At 43.0% G+C, this 19,739-nt stretch overlaps 1 protein-coding gene across 6 annotated transcripts in view; it reads right to left on the reverse strand.

Moving 5' to 3' along the window:
- LOC115579487 (glycine receptor subunit beta-like) overlaps window positions 1-19,739 on the reverse strand; it is a 263,157-nt gene that overhangs the window by 8,933 nt on the left and 234,485 nt on the right. For 5 of the 6 annotated variants that reach the window (XM_030413081.1, XM_030413068.1, XM_030413073.1 and 2 more), the window contains one exon: window positions 2,750-2,908. In XM_030413081.1, coding sequence (XP_030268941.1) covers window positions 2,750-2,908 — 159 coding nt within the window. Of the gene's footprint in view, window positions 1-2,749; window positions 2,909-19,739 lie in introns of those variants that run through there. The other variant, XM_030413086.1, reaches the window with a different exon arrangement.

A 19,739-nucleotide genomic window follows, 5' to 3' on the forward strand; every position in this document is an offset into this window, starting at 1 on the left:
TGAGAGATGAGCGTAGGAGAGAGCATGTGAAGGAGCTTCTGACAAAAGAGTGTCGTAAAGCTGCTCCTGCAGCTGACAATGCTAATGTGTCCCAACAGGCAGCCAGCCCAGCCCACAGAAAGCTTCTCAGCAGAAAAAGAAGTAACTGACTATTTAGGGTCAGGGTATGAGCTTGAGATTCTGAATCAGTTCCCAAACTTTAAAAAGATGTACATAAAATACAACACTCCAACTCCATCCAGTGCACCAGTGGAACGGCTGTTCAGTTTAGGTGGATTGGTGCTTTCCCCGAAAAGGAACGGACCGTGTGATAGGAGGTTTGAGAAGCTTCTGCTGATGTGATATAACCACTGTTTCACTCAAAAGAAAACAAAAAACCATAGGGTCTTGTCTACATTTATTCGAATGAAGGATTAAATAAAAAAGATTTTTATTTTATATGCTGGAATTTGCAGAAATATAAGTTAACAGAAGAAGGACTTGCTTTATTTCATAAAAATATGGTGAAATATAAAGTTAAAATATTCGTTCGTTCGTTCGTTTTCTTCCGCTTTATCCATGCGGGTCGCGGGTGATGTTACCGCTTTTATACCACCCTTTTCAAGGTGGAGCGGGGATACTGGGGCCAAATCCAGTGGCTCTATGGGCGAGTTAAGTTAAAATATTGAAACTAATAAAACAAATTTTAAAAAAGAGACTGTTTCATTTGATTAAATTTTGAATGATATAATATGCAGAAAGAATAGAATTAGGCTGAAAGGTCTATTGCTTTATAGCGTATTCAGGTTCATGTTTTTGAAAAGTAACTTAGTAAAGTAACTAGTAAAGTAACTAATCACTTTTGAAAATAAGTAATCAGTTAATAATTACTACTTCCAAGTAACCTGACCAACACTATTAGTATGGATTAAAACAAATTTGTGCAAAAATCCGAGAGGAATAATTCTGTTTGTTCAAAAGTGTTGTGTTGATATATTTGTGGAGTGTATATTATTAAAATTGACACTGATAGTCTATCTGTAAGATACCTCCGCGTGAGTGGCAGCCTGTTACAGCAGCTCTCGCTCACTTTTTAGCTTTTTCCTCTTTTTATATTTCCTGTTGTACTTTTTTTAAAGATTTTTTCTGGCAAAGACACCTTTGTTAAGCATTAGACAGATAGGAAATATGGGAGAGAGAGAGGGGGATGTGACATGCAGCAAAGGACCTCCGGCCGGAATCGAACCAGGGTCGGCTGCGTATGTGGCATGCGCTCTAACCACTCAACCACCTGCGCGCCCCCTGTTGTACTCTTTAACTGTTTTTATCTACTTCTCCTTGGATCTTTCTCTCCTGCAAACAGCACGGAGGCAGAAAACTCATCCCTCATCCATCCTTTTATGGACCCACTCAAGTTTGCCTATCAACCTGGCATTGGAGTGGATGACGCCATCATGTTCCTGCTGGACAGATCACTGTCTCGCATGGAGAAGCCTGGAAGAACCGTAAGGATCATGTTCTTTGATTGCTCCAATGCTTTCATCACCATACAACCTGCACTTTTGGGGGACAAGCTGGAGCTCACAGGGGTGGACCAACACCTCACGTTCTAGGTCCTCGACTACCTCATCAACTGGCCACAGTATGTGAGGACTCTGAGCTATGTGTCGGACACAGCTGTCTGCAGTACGTGGGCCCCGCAAGGAACAGTCCTCGCTCCTTTTACTGTTCACCCTGTACACCGCAGACATCTCCCACCAAACACCCAAAACAATCAACAAAAGTTCTCTGACGGCTCTGCTATCATCGGCCTCATGAGGGAGGGGGATGACAGAGCCTACAGAGAGAATTTATTAAGGACAGCATTCTCCAGCTAAACAACAGGAAGACCAAAGAGCACACACAAACCTGCACACAGGTGAACATCCAGGCAAAATCCATTGAGATGGTGATATCTTACAAGAACCTGGGATTTTACCTGGACAATAAACTGGACTGGACTGCACGCACTGCAGCAACATATAAGAAAGGTCAGAGCAGACTCCATCTGCTGAGAAAGCTCAGGTCCTTTGTAGTGCAGGGGGCACTCCTGACCACTTTCTATGACTCTGTGGTGGCATCAGCCATTTTCTATGGAGTAGTCTGCTGGAGCAGCAACACCTTGGCAGCAGGTAGGAGGAGACTTGAAAAACTTATCAAGAAGGCCAGCTCTATCCTGGGATGCCCTCTTGACTCAGTGCAGATGATGGGAGAGAACAGGATGATGAACAAGCTGTCATCACTGCTAGTGAAGGGGTCTCATCCCCTGCAGGTAACCATCATAGGACTGGGAAGCTCCTTCAGTGGTAGACTGATACAACCCAAGTGTGTGAAGGAGAAGAGTGGTTCAGGTCCTTTCTTCCTGCTGCTGTCAGACTTTACAACCAGCACTGCTCCCATCCCAGGCTCTAAAATTCTATACACAACTCTACTAATTTTCATTTTTGGTTAGCACTATCGGGTCAATTTTTGAATACCCATATTTATTATTTGTAAATAACAATACGCTGCCACACTGTTTATGTACAATATTATGTTTATATGTATGTTTATGAGTCTGTTCACTTTCTTAACTTTTTACAAAAAAGTTAAAATTCTTATTGAAGAAATGTCCCTGTTTGTGGGACAATAGCGGAATTCTGATTCTGGTTCTCTTAAAGGATGCATGTGATGCATCATTTGACTAATGTGTGTGACAGTAATACTGGTCCATTTAACTGAGTGTGTTTACCTGCAAAGTGTTGACATGTATGGGTGTTCCACCGGTCCCATTCACTGTGTTGCAAGTCTTATTTGCAGACTTCTTCCCTTCCTTTTCTTTCAAAGCTTTTTCCTTCGTAGCCATTTTGGCCTTCTCTTCTTCAATCAGTTTGGGACTGTTCAGCATCACCTACCGAGAAAGAAAGATGGAAACATACAGAGAGAGAAATTAAAAGATTAAAATAGAGAGGCGATCAATAGAGATGATGGATTTAGTTGATTTAAATGGACACAATTTATAGCGTCTAAAAGTGATGTAGAGCATTATACACAATCTGTCTTACAGGCAGCCAAAAAATTGTAAGGTGATTGTTAAAGGAAAGCTGTGCCATCGTGTTCTTTAACTCTGCAAAATAAAAGTGTAGGCATTTGAGGTGGGAATCAGTAGCCCTTTTCATGCAGAGGCACTGCATTATCGCTGCATTATGTGTTGTGTTGAGATCCTGACCCACCAAACATCTTGTAAAGTGACAAGGTTACATTTTCCGTTCTAAATGATAAAATTAAGTAATCACCATCAGTACACTGGACACTGTCGGACTCTCTCACTCGCGGGGAGGGAGGCTGTTTTCTGGGGGAAAGTTCACTGAAGTCTTAACACAAACACTTCGTGAGTTAAAGGTTTTTGTGTGACAGAAGCTGTTTTTCAGGCAGAAATGTGACGAAGAGTCAGTAAGACAAGAAGGAGGACAGACGTTTCTCCATGTATAACTGGGTATTTTTTTCCTCATATAAGTTGCCAAAGACAGTTACAGTTACTATTGTAAGGTGATGTAATGTTGCTTCGTGGGACTCTTTATTTAGTTGAGTGAAGGACCTGTTTAGTTATCAGTCTGTCAGACCGACACGCCCTTGTGCCGCCAGCTTATACATTTACACTGGTTCGGTTCACCAATGCTGAGCCTCTAATACTACTTCCAGATGCTTATCAGTGCCGGAGTGAAATTTCACCCCTCGCCGCCTCTTGAGACTTTCACACAGAGGAGGAGGAGCAGAATTGGCGCAGGATCCCCCCTACTCAACCGACACTGTGAATGGGGCCACTGCAACACTTTACAAAGATGTCAAACTATTGCATGATCCATACATTTGACACACAGTTTGATAAAAATACCCATAGTTATGTTTGGGTTTGTAAACATCATCAGCTTGCCTACAGAGATAAGAGATACTGTTTAAGACTTTGGATCTCTTAAAGTTTTCCCCACTCTGAGTATGTGTCCTCCAAGGTTATGCATGTAAGGAGAGCAGCATGAGTGATTAATTACAAAGCCACAGCTAGACAGTAGATTACCAGGAACCTCATAGGAAGATGACTCTGTATTTGTATTTGACTTGTACTGTCATAAATCTTATTAGTTTTAACAGGAGCTGACTTTTTCACTACAATATATATTATGCATAAGTATTGGACAGGACAGGACTTTTACAAGTGACACCTAACATTTACCTATTGTTTCACCATATGACCATATGTTTTACCATATTCTTTTATGAACTATGATATTTTATGCTAAGTAATAAAATGAACATCAGGAACACCCATGCCCATTTTTTGGGCTTCCTTAGGTATTTTGGTTATTTCTGTGCTTCCATTCCTGCCACAAAAAGCTTGAATATAAATGATTAAATTCCCAAGACCATTGCTGGAGAAACATTGTGGTATAGCTGACTTTAGCTGATATAAGGGTTCTCCTGCTCCAAAGTCTTCATCTTCTTATGGCTTTTGCTTGTAGTTATGGATTATTTGATCACCATTGCGTTTGTGTTATTTTACATGGAAATATGTGCCCAAGGACGCGATGGTGCATTCAGGTTGCCTTGCAAAATAGGATAGGACAGGGAATAGATACTACAACATGGAATAATCGATTTAACAATGGTATTAACCGGTGCAGACAGACTAGAAGAGATGCACCGCAAATTCACCCATAAAATATATCCGACGCACCTTGAATCTACCGGTGCAGTCACATCGCAAACGTTTGTATCGGACCACCGATATGAATTGGTGAATCTCCACATCCCTAATTTGTTGGGATTGTGACCATGCTTATTAGAGTTTAAAGATCAAATTACTTACTGTGGTTAACAGCCTGTTTATAAAGCTATCATGCTGTTTAGCAGTCTATAAGTTCAAACACTGTACTCCTCTCATTATTTGACTTTATGTAGATTGCAGGGAGTTCTTCTGATTTCAGCATACATTGTTTAATACCGGCAGGAGAAGCAGCCCACCAAATCATAGGAAAAACGTCCTCAACGGGAGGTGTTGCGTTGACAAGCCCGGCGGCAGCATGCCCCGACACGCGTGGACTGCGAGGGCCCGTTCACTTTGTCCCAAATGACCGCATGTTTCACTGCCTGAACATACCCCAAAACTCACCAAACTTGGAATATAAGTCACACCTGGCGAAAAACTTTATAATCTATTGTTGTCCTGAATTTCCACCACCAGCTGGCGCTGTTATTAAGGAAAGTGCATTTTGGCTAATAACTCCAATATACTTTGTCGTACATTCAAAACCCTTATATCCACGCGTTCATTGAATTGCGCTGAATCTCGTGGTGTAGGCCAAGCCCATTTCCGCCTCCGTTTTTTTTCGCAAATTCTCAAAATGTCGAAACTCCTCCCAGGTGATTTCACCGATTTGCAAGAAAACTTGGGACACAGCATCTGTGGACCCTCCTGACAAAAAGCTACACCATAACACTTATGGAAATTACATTCATAGAGGTGCTATAGAATGGCCCCTGTGACTCACACACCAAAAATGACCAGCAAGTGGCGCTATTTTCAATGCAAAAGCGCTTTTCGCTCATAACTCCCACTTAATATGTTGCACATTATTAAACCCCATACCTATGTGTTCCCTGAACCAGATGAATTGTGTGGTGTAGGCCATGTCTACTTTCACGCTAACTTTCCATTCGCAAAACCGCGACAAATGACAAACGTTCTTTTTCACACTCCTCCTAGACAATTTGGGCGATTTGCACTAAACTTTGCAAGAAGCATCTGTAGACCCTCCTGACACAAAGTTATCAAAAGAATTGTGATAGACCGAAAGACACCGAAAATATATAACAACAAATTCCTGCACATTGTGTTCAAAACAGACAGTGTTTCATATTTTCACCAAATACATTCCGATTACCACAACATTTTGCCAATCATGTTGGCAAAATGTTGTGGTAATCGGAATGTATTTGCCAGTTTGTAATTGCCAATTTTTTTGCCAATCGTGTTCCATGGCCTCCTCCTTGAACCGGCACCTTATCGTGGTGGAGGGGTTTGAGCACCCAAATGATCCTAGGAGCTATGTTGTCCGGGGCTTAATGCCCCTGGTAGGGTCTCCCAAGGCAAACAGGTCCTAGGTGAGGGGTCAGACAAAGATCGGTTCAAAAGCCCCTAATGACAGATAGAACAACGAGGACGTTTACGTCGCCCGGATTGGCATCACCGGGGCCCTACCCTGGGGGTTCAGAAGGGGCCGGTGCAATGTGATTTGGGTGGCAGTCGTGGGCGGGGGCCCCGGCGACCCAATCCCCGGACGGTGACTCTAGCCATGGGGACATGGAATGTCACCTCACTGGGGGGGAAAGAGCCTGAGCTGGTGCAGGAGGTTGAGCAGTACCAGCTAGAAATAGTCGGGCTCACCTCCACGCACAGTCTGGGCTCTGGAACCCAACTCCTTGAGAGAGGCTGGACTCTCTTCTACTCTGTAGTTGCCCGCGGTGAGAGGCGGCGAGCTGGTGTGGGCTTGCTTATAGCTCCTCAGCTCAGCCGCCATGTGTTGGAGTTTACCCCGGTGAACGACAGGGTCGCTTCCCTGCGCCTTCAGGTCAGGGATAGGACTCTCACTGTTGTCTCGGCCTATGGGCCGAACAGCAGTGCAGAGTACCCGGCCTTCTTGGAGTCCCTGGGAGGGGTACTGGAGAGTGCTCCAACCAGGGACTCCATCGTTCTACTGGGGGACTTCAACGCCCACGTGGGCAGCGACAGTGTTACCTGGAGGGGTGTGATTGGGAGGAACGGCCTCCCCGATCTGAACCCGAGTGATGTTTTGTTACTGGACTTCTGTGCTAGTCACAGTTTGTCCATAACAAACACCATGTTCAAGCATAAGGGTGTCCATATGTGCACGTGGCACCAGGACACCCTAGGCCGGAGGTCAATGATCGACTTTGTGGTCGTGTCATCTGACCTCCGGCTGTATGTCTTGGACACTCGGGTAAAGAGAGGGGCTGAGCTGTCAACTGATCACCACCTGGTGGTGAGTCAGATCTGCTGGCAGGGGAGGAAGCTGGACAGACCTGGCAGGCCCAAACGTATTGTGAGGGTCTGCTGGGAACGTCTGGCGGAACCTTCTATCAGGGAGATCTTTAACTCCCACCTCCGGGAGAGCTTTTGCCAGATCCCGAGGGAGGCTGGGGACATTGAGTCCGAAAGGACCATGTTCTCCACTTCCATTGTTGGCACGGCTGTCCGGAGCTGTGGCCGTAAGGTCTCCGGTGCCTGTCATGGCGGCAATCCCCGAACCCGGTGGTGGACCCCGGAAGTAAGGGATGTTGTCAAGCTGAAGAAGGAGTCCTATCGAGCCCGGTTGGCCCGGGGGACTCCTGAGGCAGCTGACGGGTACCTGCAGGACAAGTGTGCGGCAGCACGGGCAGTCGCGGCAGCAAAAACTCGGGCCTGGGAAAAGTTTGGGGAGGCCATGGAGGAGGAATACCGGTCGGCCTGGAAGAAATTCTGGCAAACCATCCGACGCCTCAGGAGGGGGAAGCAGTCATCCACCAACACTGTTTACAGTGGAGGTGGGGGGCTGTTGACCTCGACTGGGGACATCGTCGGGCAGTGGAAGGAATACTTCGAGGATCTCCTCAATCCTACTGACACGCCTTCCATAGAGGAAGCAGAGGCTTGGGACTCAGAGGTTGACCCATTCATCACTCAAGCCGAAGTCACTGAGGTTGTCCGGAAGCTCCTCAGTGGCAAAGCAGCGGGGGTGGATGAGATCCGCCCTGAGTACCTCAAGTCTCTGGATGTTGTGGGGCTGTCTTGGTTGACACATCTCTGCAGCATCGCGTGGCAGTCGGGGACAGGGCCTCTGGACTGGCCGACCGGGGTGGTGGTCCCCCTATTCAAAAAGGGGGACCGGAGGGTGTGTTCCAACTATCGGGGGATCACACTCCTCAGCCTCCCTGGGAAAGTCTTTTCCAGGGTACTGAAGAGGAGAATTCGGCCGATAGTCGAACCTCGGATTCAGGAGGAACAATGCGGTTTTCGTCCAGGCCACGGAACACTGGACCAGCTCTATACCCTCCACAGGGTGCTCGAGGGTTCATGGGAGTTTGCCCAACCAGTCCACATGTGTCTTGTGGACTTGGAGAAAGCATTCGACCGTGTCCCTCGTGGCATTCTGTGGGAGGTGCTTCGGGAGTACGGGGTCGGAGGCCCTCTGTTAAGGGCTGTACGGTCCCTGTACGACCGGAGCAGGAGCTTGGTTCGCATTGCCGGCAGTAAGTCAGACCTGTTCCCAGTGCATGTTGGACTCTGGCAGGGCTGCCCTTTGTCACCGGTTCTGTTCAGTATTTTTATGGACAGAATTTCTAGGCGCAGCCACGGGCCAGAGGGGGTCTGGTTCGGGAGCCACTTGATTTCATCTCTGCTTTTCACGGATGATGTGGTCTTGTTGTCTCTTGTCACCATGCCAACTTTTAAAGATTAAGAAGACATTGAACTAATGAGCACGTATTTAGTTTTCAAAAATCTTTTACGGTTTCAAATCATCACAGTTTTAGTTTTAAGGATTTTTAGGCCATCTTCTCATTTTATAACGGGTGTGTTCTGTGTGAGCTAGAGTGCGTGACATCATTGCTAGAGTGTAGAGCAGCTGGAAGAACTGGAGAAAAAGATTCTATCAGCTTGATTTGGATCCCACATCTTTTACTTCACATAGACACTATATACATAGCAATGTAGGACATCTTGTTGGCTTTCAACTGATGGTCTTATTTCAGGTGTAGGACTTACACTTTTGGCTGTAGAAGTCCTAGAGCGACAAGCACTCCAGCAACTCCCCCATAAGCCACAATGTTCATTTTCAGCCTAACTTTCTTTTCTTCAGCAATGTATCCTGTGACTCAATATATAAATATTTTGCCAATAACCATTACATTTCTTTCAAAAATTGCAGGAGTTTGGGAGGCATTTTTTCCATTCATTCTTTTGGAAACATTTTCAACTTTAGCTCTGCTACTGCTCCAGCATATGTGCAGCCAGAGAAACTGTTCACCTTTTTAAGCTCTTTCAGCACTCTTACTTTTCACCTTTTCTGCCTGTTCAGCTTTTTAAATATTCATCTTTCTTCATCTTCAGCTTTCATCATGCAACTAGTGACATCTCACATCCCATTAGTTAATCAGTTATTCTCTGACCTGGGTGGATTCTCTGGATTTTTTTCATGATCTTCCAAGAGAACCAGTGTGCTTGAGTGGTGGCATACAGACTACCAAGAGCAAGCACAGTAAGATGGAACTTCCATATCTGTGCTGTGAACACTGCGTTTGAGCACAAAGGTGACATCATCCAGTGTTTTGAAACCATCAGGGGAGTTTGAGCCTACCACTGTGCAGGTAGATTGAGGGTTTGTGAGGCTATTGGAGGATAATACTTAAAGCTTTTTCCTGAAACCATTTCATTGCATCATGCTTCATGTGGACATTCTCTTCAGCCAGTTCCAGAAGTGGACCATCGACTCAGTCTTTGTGGAGGAATCATGCAGCAGTTAACACAGTTTTTCTGACTTCAGCGTACATTATTTCATACCTGCAGTAGCAGGCAGCGATGAATGGGCCCTCGCAGTCCACACATGACGGGGCATGCTGCTGTCGGGGCCTGCCGCTTACCCGGCCCCATTTGCCCATTATTACGCATCGCTTATCCGTCCGTTATCTGTGCGTTTTTCGGACAGTGCAGGAAGGGGTCAAATGTCGTTTTCTGTGTCCAACATGTGGCAGTAAATTGGCCTATAATGTAAAATTGTAGTAATGTTCTAGTTAACAGATTTTAACATCTGACCAGTGGCACTGGAAGAATGGTGGTTTTTGAGCCTAGTTACATACAGTGAATCATCGTAGAAAACTGTAATACATTGAGGCGGTCCAATATGGCGTGGATGATGCGGGAGCAAAACATAATGTCATCTGGGCAAACAAACATTTATTTTGTGCTCCTTAAATGTATTTGCATGTTTGCTATTATCCATTTTAATGGCAAGAATAACCAGCCTCACTCAGTCTTCTACGTTTCTCACAAACTCTTGCTGTCTGCGTTGCAGACTGCTGCACACTACATGCTCTTTCTCTTCTGTGCACTCTTCTTTGGACATCTGGAGACCAGAAGCTGAATTCAGATGGGCTGTTTTGTCTTCAAGCACAATGCTTCCATAAATAGCTTAAAGTGAAGGATTGTAGATTTCAAGCCATTTGCAAAGTTTGTATATGTAGTTTCACTGTAAATAGCTAAAAGTTTTTGAGTTTTAATTTTTTAATTTCAATGTCAATAATGTGTCTTGAATAATAGACCTATTTTATAGCTAACATAAATACAAAATGGTCTACATTTGAAAAATCCCTCAAACTAATTTGTGGTCAATTATGTTTTGATTATTGATTCTGCCTTGTTATGTGGTGTGAACTCTAAAAGCCTTCTCTTTGGGCTTGTTATTCAAGTGCTATGGTTGGAGACGAAACAGCAAAAGAATGTAGCTTTCAATGTCCAAGTGTTCAAAGGTAAGCACACAGAAGTGAAAGAGAAAGCATTGTTCAGCTGTCTGAAGTGCAGCCAGCAAGTCAGTGAGAGTGCATATGCGAAAACTGAGTGAGATGGTTAATTACTGGATGTAAATTTGAATAATAGCAAAGTTATTTTGTGATTGTAATGTAGTTTGTTTGTGCAGAGTTCTCAGTAAACTATAATATATGTGCTCCCAAGTATAATTGATTGTGGGCAGCCTAAATTGTTCTTTCAGCAATATCATCCGGACCCAGCTAGAACTCAGCCTGCTGTCTTGGAGGAACCTATGCAAGTCATCTATCACCTGCTGAATGCCAAAGACATTTCCAAAACTGACTTTGTATCTACTGCAGTTTGGTAACCTCATTGCCTCTTACCCATCTAAACCAAAAGAGTCAGTGAAGGAGAGCACACTGATGATCCAGTTCCACGATCCCCATATAAATTGGTCAACATCCCCCAGCTCCATCTGGAGCATCTTCTGTCATTCACACTGCATTCATTTTGCTCATTCTCCCATCAAGACACATACAGCAGCCCCTCCTGAGCCACCTGACTTATGACTTGGGTCACCTGACCTGACATCATGATCTTGCAGGGATTCAGCAAGGAGCTGGCTTTTTTCTTTCTTTTTCTTTCACTTTGTGGTAGGCAGAAAAACAGTTTCTGTCCTTGTTCAGGCAAAGATGCACCTTAAACTCCTCACAGTATACATGTGAGGAGTAATTGCTAGTGCAGTGCTTCCAAAATAGTGTGTGTTTGTATTGTGGTAGGCATGATGTAGATTACATTACAAAAATGTGACATGATCATTCAGGGATAAAGAACCTTATATACCTGCAGTATCAAATCTGATACACACATTTTCAACACGGTTTAACTGTAATATATACAATGAATCATTTAGCAATTATGCATTGATTCAATATAAAACATATTTACTGGTAAAAATATAAATGTTATTCTTACTGTAACTTCTTGAAAAATTTGCAAAGATTTTCCTGCCAAAAGTGTGTGATGATTGCCATTTTGAAAAAGACAAAAAAAGCCCTTCCACTGCCTGCAGTAGAATGATTATCCACTAGTGGGAAGAATACATGTATCAGGTGATATAAAACAGGTTTTTAAGGAAAGTATTGATTATGCTGATAAGATTGAGGTCTCTGATGCCTTAGGTCTTAGCTGTCAAATATGATACAAATGGTGATATATTAAGCATAGAAGCAATGCTGATGAAAAAACAGAGGGACAAGTGCCAAAGAAGGCCAAACCAGAGCCGGCAAAATTCTGGCAGTATCTTGAAGCAGTGCCATAGAGAAAAAGAGTTGTGACACACTATGATGTCGCCGCCAGGGCAGTCATGTGGTTCATTTAAGCCTCAATAGTTCCAAAACACAGGCTGGCTGTCATGTTCTTCTATGGGACAGACAGCAGCGATTGCATTATTGAACAGTAAATATATTAAAAAACACACACCCAAGTACTTTTTCAGCTGTTATGGCATTTTTTGCATTTTTGTTAATGTCAGTTTTGCATTTTGAGGGGCAGGGTGACAACAAAAAGCTGTGTATTACTTAGATAATTTTGACATTTTTGGAGGGAAAAGCTTAGTGTTTCATTTTTACTTTTCTTGTCCATATCATTCATCTAATGATAGACGTCTCATGATTTTCATTTAAGTGCAACTGGGCTGTATTATTGATTCCCATGATTTGGCTAATAAATTCGGATTCAGCCATTAGCTTACCTTAGTGGTAGCGCTAAGAGGCCTGCCGTGGTCCGTTCAGCAATCACCTAGCAGCTAACTCACTTCTTCTGATGAAAGTGGCCACCCACAGGACCACAATGTGAAACATGATCATGTTAAGACAAAGAATATTACTAGAATATTTAAGATTAAGCCATACACATATTATTAAAACCATTACAGAATTTACGCTAGTAATTTAATTTACGCTAGTATGCTTGGGTCTATAGGTAAGTGCAGAGCTATAAAGATTTTTATCTGTGGTTCTGGTTTAGTGCACAGAGTAACAGTAACCGGGCGCTCACACGAAAAATGACTTGAGCGACCGAGGTGACCAACTGCCTTTCATTTTCAATGTACGCTGGCGATGAGGAGCGACCAGAGCGACCGGCGGCTTGAGTGGCGCGATTTCAGCAACGTGAGCGACGAAACGCGAGCGACGCAACGCGAGCGACACAACGCGAGCGACGAAAGTTGACAGACGCTCAGCTTTATGCAAATGAGCAGCGGCGCGACCGCGGCGACATCCAATTGGGGGCTGATCTGGATTCCGAAGGCGGAAAAAGGCGGAAATGCCTGCTGCTTGAAAGACCCATCCTTCGGTCGCTTTGGTCGCTTCAGTCGCTGCAGCCGCTGCCACACAGGCGACTGCAGCAATGCGATGTGAGCAACCAGAGCGACCACAGGCGATTTTATTGCTTTTGGTGAGAGCGCCCGGTAAGGATAGCTGTAACTCAACCCAAGTAACTTAAAGGGGTATTCTGGTGTAAGTTTAATCCATGTTCTAACACACCGTGAAACTGTGTTAGACTCCCTCTCGAGAGATAAAATTTGCAGACCGCTAGCTAACGTAGTTTTAGCATCCTCAGAAACGGCCGCACGACAACAATATATTGCAGTAAATGGGTCGAAATATAAAACCGCCATCAAAAAGCCACAAATAATGCTCAGAACAGCACCAAACTTCAGCAACATTAGAAATAGGGTCCCAGCAGATATTTCGAGGCATCAAACATTTGATATAGTTGCCGTATTTGTTGTTTATCTATCCCTTTAAGCAATTAACTATAATAACAAAACACATGTAACTGCTGTTACAGTTATTGAGACATCAGTGTAAGGATGACTGATACAAATGAAGGTTTTCAAAGAAAGTATTTTTATCAAACAATGACAGACAACAAGAATGTGTGCTTGTGTGTGTGTGTGCGCGTGTGTGAACAAGAAAAAGAAAAACCACGGGCAAGTGATCCTTGACATCGCAACCATGAAGAACCAAATAAAAACAAAAACTCAGGAGAAGGACCAAATTAGCAGCCAATTAGCAGCCGTGACCACCAGCAGTAGCCTACATGGAAGAGAGTAACCATGTTAAATTGAACACGGAACAGTACAAAAATTTATCACGTAATGAAAAGTTAGTATGTCCCAAAATTCAATGACATATTTATCACAAACGCCCCCTTATTACTACTGGCAGCTAGAACTAGTCCTATATAACACACATAACCAACTAACGATGGCTGACACGTTCAGGTTCAGCAGATAAAAGCCAAAATAAAATAAACCCCTTGATAATGCATAGAAATCCTGCAGATAAAATATACAGTTGAAACCAGAAGTTTACATACACTATATAAAAAGACACATATGCTTTTTTTTCTCACTGTCTGACCTGAAATCAGACAATCACTTTTCCTGTTTTAGGTCCGTTAGGATTACCAAAATTATTTCTATTTGCTAAATGCCAGAATAATGAGAGAAGGATTTTTTTAGACAATTTTTTTATTACTTTCTTCAAAGTCAGAAGTTTACATACACTAAGATTACTATGCCTTTGAACAATTTGGGAAAGCCCAGATGATGATGTCATGTCTTTGGAAGCTTCTGATAGGTTTACTGACAACATTTGAGTTAATTAGAAACACACCTGTGGATTTTAAGGCACACCTGAAACACACTGCTTCTTGTGTAACATCATGGGAAAGTCAAAAGAAATCAGCCAAGATATCAGGAAGAGAATTGTAGACTTGCACAAGTCTGGTTCATCCTTGGGTGCAATTTCCAGATGCCTGAAGGTGCCACGTTCATCTGTTCAAACAATTATATGCAAATATAAACACCATGGGAATGTCCAGCCATCATACCGCTCAGGAAGGAGACAGGTTCTGTGTCCCAGAGATGAACGTGCTTTGGTCAGAAATGTGCATATCAACTCAAGAACAAAAGCAAAAGACCTTGTGAAGATGCTGGCTGAAGCTGGTAAGAGTGTGTCCACTCCATTATCCACAGTGAAACGAGTACTGTACCGACATGGGCTGAAAGGCCACTCTGCCAGGAAGAAGCCATTACTCCAAAAGAAACATAAAAAAGCCAGATTACAGTTTGCAAATGCACACAGGGACAAAGACCTTAATTTTTGGAGACATGTCCTGTGGTCTGACGAAATTAAAAAACGAACTGTTTGGCCATAATGACCATCGTTACGTTTGGTGGAAAAAGGGGGAAGCTTGCAAGCCTGAGAACACCATCCTAACTGTGAAATACGGGGGTGGCAGCATCATGTTGTGGAGTTGTTTTGCTGCAGGAAGGACTGGTGCACTTCACAAAATAGATGGCATCATGAGGAAAGAACATTATGTGGAAATACTGAAGCAACATCTCAAGACATCAGCCAGGAAGTTAAATCTTGGGTGCAAATGGGTCTTCCAAATGGACAATGACTCGAAGCATACTGCCAAACTGGTTACAAAGTGGCTTCAGGATAACAAAGTCAATGTTTTGCAGTGGCCATCACAAAGCCCTGATCTCAATCCTTTTGAAAATTTATGAGCAGAGCTGAAAAAGCATATGCGAGCAAGGCGGCCTACAAACTTGGCTCAGTTACACCAGTTCTGTCAGGAGGAATGGGCCAAAATTGCTGCCAACTATTGTGAGAAGCTTGTGGAAGGATATCCAAAACGTTTGACCCAAGTCATACAGTTTAAAGGCAATGGTACCAAATACTAATGAAATATATGTAAACTTCTGACTTTGAAGAAAGTCGTAAAAAATTGTCTAAGAAAATCCTTCTCTCATTATTCTGGCATTTAGCAAATAGAAATAATTTTGGTAATCCTAACGGACCTAAAACAGGAAAAGTGATTGTCTGATTTCATGTCAGACAGTGAGAAAAAAAGCATATGTGTCTTTTTATATAGTGTATGTAAACTTCTGGTTTCAACTGTAGATAATTACGCTGTGCATAGGGCTGGGCGATAAATCGGCAAAATCGATTAATTCGAGTTTTTGGTTTAGGACGATTTTAAAAAATGAAAATCGAGTTTTTATTTAACTTGCTCCGCCGCCGCTCCTCATGGGCTCCCGTAGTTCATAGTGGCTCCGCCCCCCGCATTGACTTTCCACTGAGAAACAAACACAACAACATGCAGCGAGCTCGTTCCTAACACGGCACCGTCTCGTTATAGTTTGGTTTTGTAGCGTCGGCCCTCGAACAAACCACCGTCCGCTGCAAAGTTTGTTCAAAGGCTGTTGTTACTAAAGGCAGCGGACCGACATTTATTTAAGCCTCTCAAACAGACGCATGTATCACAGTGGGACACTAGTTACTACGAGAAGACCGCGGCAGCCCACAAATGTCTGCTATAAAGCAACCAACATTAGCAGAATAATTTAATCATTGTGTCCCGTATGAGAAGAAAGGGTCCCGGTGGACAGTTGTTACAGATGCAGTCACGTTGCATATCGCTAAAGATATGGTTCCTGTATTTACAGTGGAAACGCCGGAGGTTCATCCACATGCAGAAAATGTTCGACCCCCCCCAGGTTTGTGCTACAAAGCCACAACAGGGCATGATGTCTCAAGCCAGAGGAAGCAGACAGGCTTGTCTTCCTGGCCAAAAATGTTTTAAAAAGACAGCCAGCACACACCTGTCCTGTACATCTACCAACATGCAGTGTTTACTATGCAATGCATGCAGATGTTTGATTTAGTTTACATATCTTCAGGGATATAAAATACTATTTGGAAACAAAAGGCACCTTTTGCAAAATAAAGTATTTAATAAAAGTTATGTTAACACTTTATCAATACCAATATTGAGACTGATCTGTTTTTATAATAACAAGCAATCTGACATGTTGAATATGTTTACAAAAGCATTTTTTATCAAAAAGGGACACATTCTTTTCAAAAGGATGCACTTTTATTTATTTTTTCCAATGAGTTTGAAGCTGCACTCTTTAGAACAGCATGGAAAATTTGTTTAAAATCATAGCATTAAAATAAATGCAATGCTTTTAATAATTTCTTTGTAATTTGAAATTTGTTCTTGAGAAGGATAAAAAAATCGCTTAAAATCGTAAATCCAGTTTGGTGTGAAAAAATAGGAGATTCAATTTTTAGGCCATATCGCCCAGCCCTAGCTGTGCATATACAAATATATACAAATGAAGACCAGTATAAGCATCACAAAGGGCCTCTGATACTAGACAGTTGACAATTCAAAAGAGGTCAAAATTTCAGCAACTTACCTCTGGAACTATTCAATGCACAGCAATGCAAGTGAATGATGTCCAGCGCCCAAATGACAGTGTTTGGAACTAATCCAAGCTCCATAACCCAGAAGAAGGCAGTAAAAAGCACTGCCATTTTTTACAACGGAGGTCTATGAGAGTGTCACACTTTGTTTACTCAAACACTTTTTTAAGAGGAAACTTTCTGAATTCAAGTTCAGGCCTCGACGACATCAGCCAAAAGCCCTGGAGGCCTCTTATGCAGGGTCTTTGCTCAGAGCTAAAGCCAAGAAACCATTCGCTAACGCTGAAGACCTGCCCCTTCCAGCGGCTGTTGTGCTGGCCGAGACTATGCTGGACAAAAATACTGTTGAGTCGAATCCCAATTGTTTCACAAGAGCACATTCACAAGACACTCTGGTGCACTCCAAACCTGCAGAGGGCGACCACATGCAAAAGAAGTTAGTGGATCCCAAACTCTCGTCAACAGGGACGTGCACATGATTATAGAGGGGCAGGGGCTCAAAGTCAGAAAAGGGCAGTACTTTTTTTGAGACCTTAGTAACACAATTTGTAGATAAATTCATGTAAAATTAATAAACAAAGTACTTATGGAAAGCTAACTACTTAGCTGTGTATCCTGTGTAGCTTTGAGTGATATGCAATTGCCATTTCTTTTGTGTCAGCAAGTTATTGTCGACATGAGTTTATTCACATTATCATAATACTGAGGTTTGGAAGACATGCAATTCAGCTGCAATTCTTAAAAAGTAATGAAACACTGGTTTATTAATAGGCTATTAATTAGAGGCGAAATGTGCGAAAATGTGACAAAACCATGAAATGACTACTGTGAATGTTAGTAAAGTCGCCGTAAACTCAATATCTGAAAGAATTTTAAGATTTGTGGCAAGATAAACAGCCGAAACAGACAGCTGTAATATTATCCGTAACTCTCATTAACCAGCGGTTAGCTTAACAAACACAAATGGGCGCTTATCTTAAATATGACTCATATTTCAGCACGTTGAATAAGTGGAAGGTGACTTGTTAGCCCCCACAAGGAAGTTATGTTCATGGATTTATAACTCAAAAGGTTCAAGTTGCTCCATCACATCTCATCTACGTGCATGGTGGAGTTCTAGATGAGGCCACGGCTTCTGTCTCTCTCTCTCCTCTGTGAGAGACAGAGCAGATCTGCAGCCGACAGAGAAGCGACTTTAGGCTCAACACACTAACAACACGTACGAATTGCATACGGTATAGTGATGTGCGGGTCATGAACGAGTCGTTCAAAACTCGAGATTCGTTTTACTGACTATGGAGTTACGAGTAACTCGTTCACTGACTCACCGCTGTTACCGCAAGCTAACAGCAAATAGGAGACATGCCACACAACTGTTATTCTAACTGCACTTGCGTAGATGTATCAAGCTAATTGCTGTATTAGCTCAGTGGCTGAAGCCACAGCTCTGGTCATTATTTCAACTCAACTCCCCTGTCTCCCCTCTACCCCGAGCTGAGCTGTATCACAGGCTGATACAGAAAAAGAACGATTGACTGACCCAGTAGCTCACAGCTCACTTGCTCTCCCTCCCAGCTCGTAGAGCCCTCACCTGGAAAACACACTGCTCCGCACCGTTCAGGACTCAGCATCTCAGACCCGCAGTTCACTTGCCTACGCAGCTCACTCGCTCTCCCTCCAGCTCGAAGAGCCCCTACCTTTCCCTAAAAACTCGCTGCTCCGCGCCATTCAGGACTCAGCATCTCAGACTCACAGTTCACAGGCAGCTCAGCTCACTCGCTCTCTTCCCCCTTCCTGCTCCCGTGCTCTCAGAGAGCTGCTCCTTCACCTGAGCAGTGTGCTGCTCCGCTCCATTCACGGGAAGTCTCTGAGTGAAGGCGCAGAAATTATATTCAATACAAAATCTTGTTTGTCTTGAAAATATATAAATAAAAATTGAAAATAAACTACAACGGTGTTGCTGTCCCTCTCCTGCAGTTCCGCCCCATCAAGTTACTAAGTGACATTTAGAAAATTATAGAGTGTGCTGCACGCTCAGGGTGTCTGACTCAAGTGACTCGAAAACCCGATTCACTTTATTGAGTGGCTCATACAACCTCGAGTCAGTAAAAGGAGTCGAGTATCCAATTACTAGCACTGTAGATAACCAAAAGGATGCAAAGGCCAACTCAATTCTTTTTATTTATTTTTTTTATTTTCTTGAAGATGGTTTTGGGTTTGATGGTTTCAAATGACATAAACAGAATGATGGAATATTATATGAAATGAAAAAAGTGTTGCGTTTATGTTTTTGTTCAGTGTATGTATATATACACTGTATATATATATATATATATATATATATATAGCAAAGATAATAAGGTTTATCTTTAATCTGTGCCAGTTACCAAGATATATGTTACTGTTGCAGCTGTTGGAGAGCGTAGGCAGCATTCAACAGCATTGTTAACCCCTGTGGGCCCCCCCTCGCTCTCTCTTGCACCTTTACACACCGAGTACAATGCAAACCTAGCATTGTTATTTTTGGGGTTGTTAAGTGCATTTGTGTATTGATACTACTACTACTACTTCAGTTAATTACAATCAGGTGTAACTTCTGCCTTAACTTCTGAAGGAAGCCTTGGCATTGTCCTCCGCAGCAGTTGTTCTTTTAAAATTGCCAGACGAGCCACAGACAGCTTCTTGATTGCTTAACATGTTTTCTTCACACAAGTTGATAACCTATAATTAGCACACCTGTGTAGTTTGTACTGTGAATTTGCCAGAATACACGCTGCAGAAGGTCTTGCCTGAAATGTCAGAATGACAAGAATAAAACAATTTGATGAGAGTGCTGTCCTTACAGAATTTTGTTGGGATGATTCTGTAACATT

This window comes from Sparus aurata, chromosome 1, assembly GCF_900880675.1.
Source record: "Sparus aurata chromosome 1, fSpaAur1.1, whole genome shotgun sequence".
Classification (NCBI taxonomy): Eukaryota; Metazoa; Chordata; class Actinopteri; order Spariformes; family Sparidae; genus Sparus; species Sparus aurata.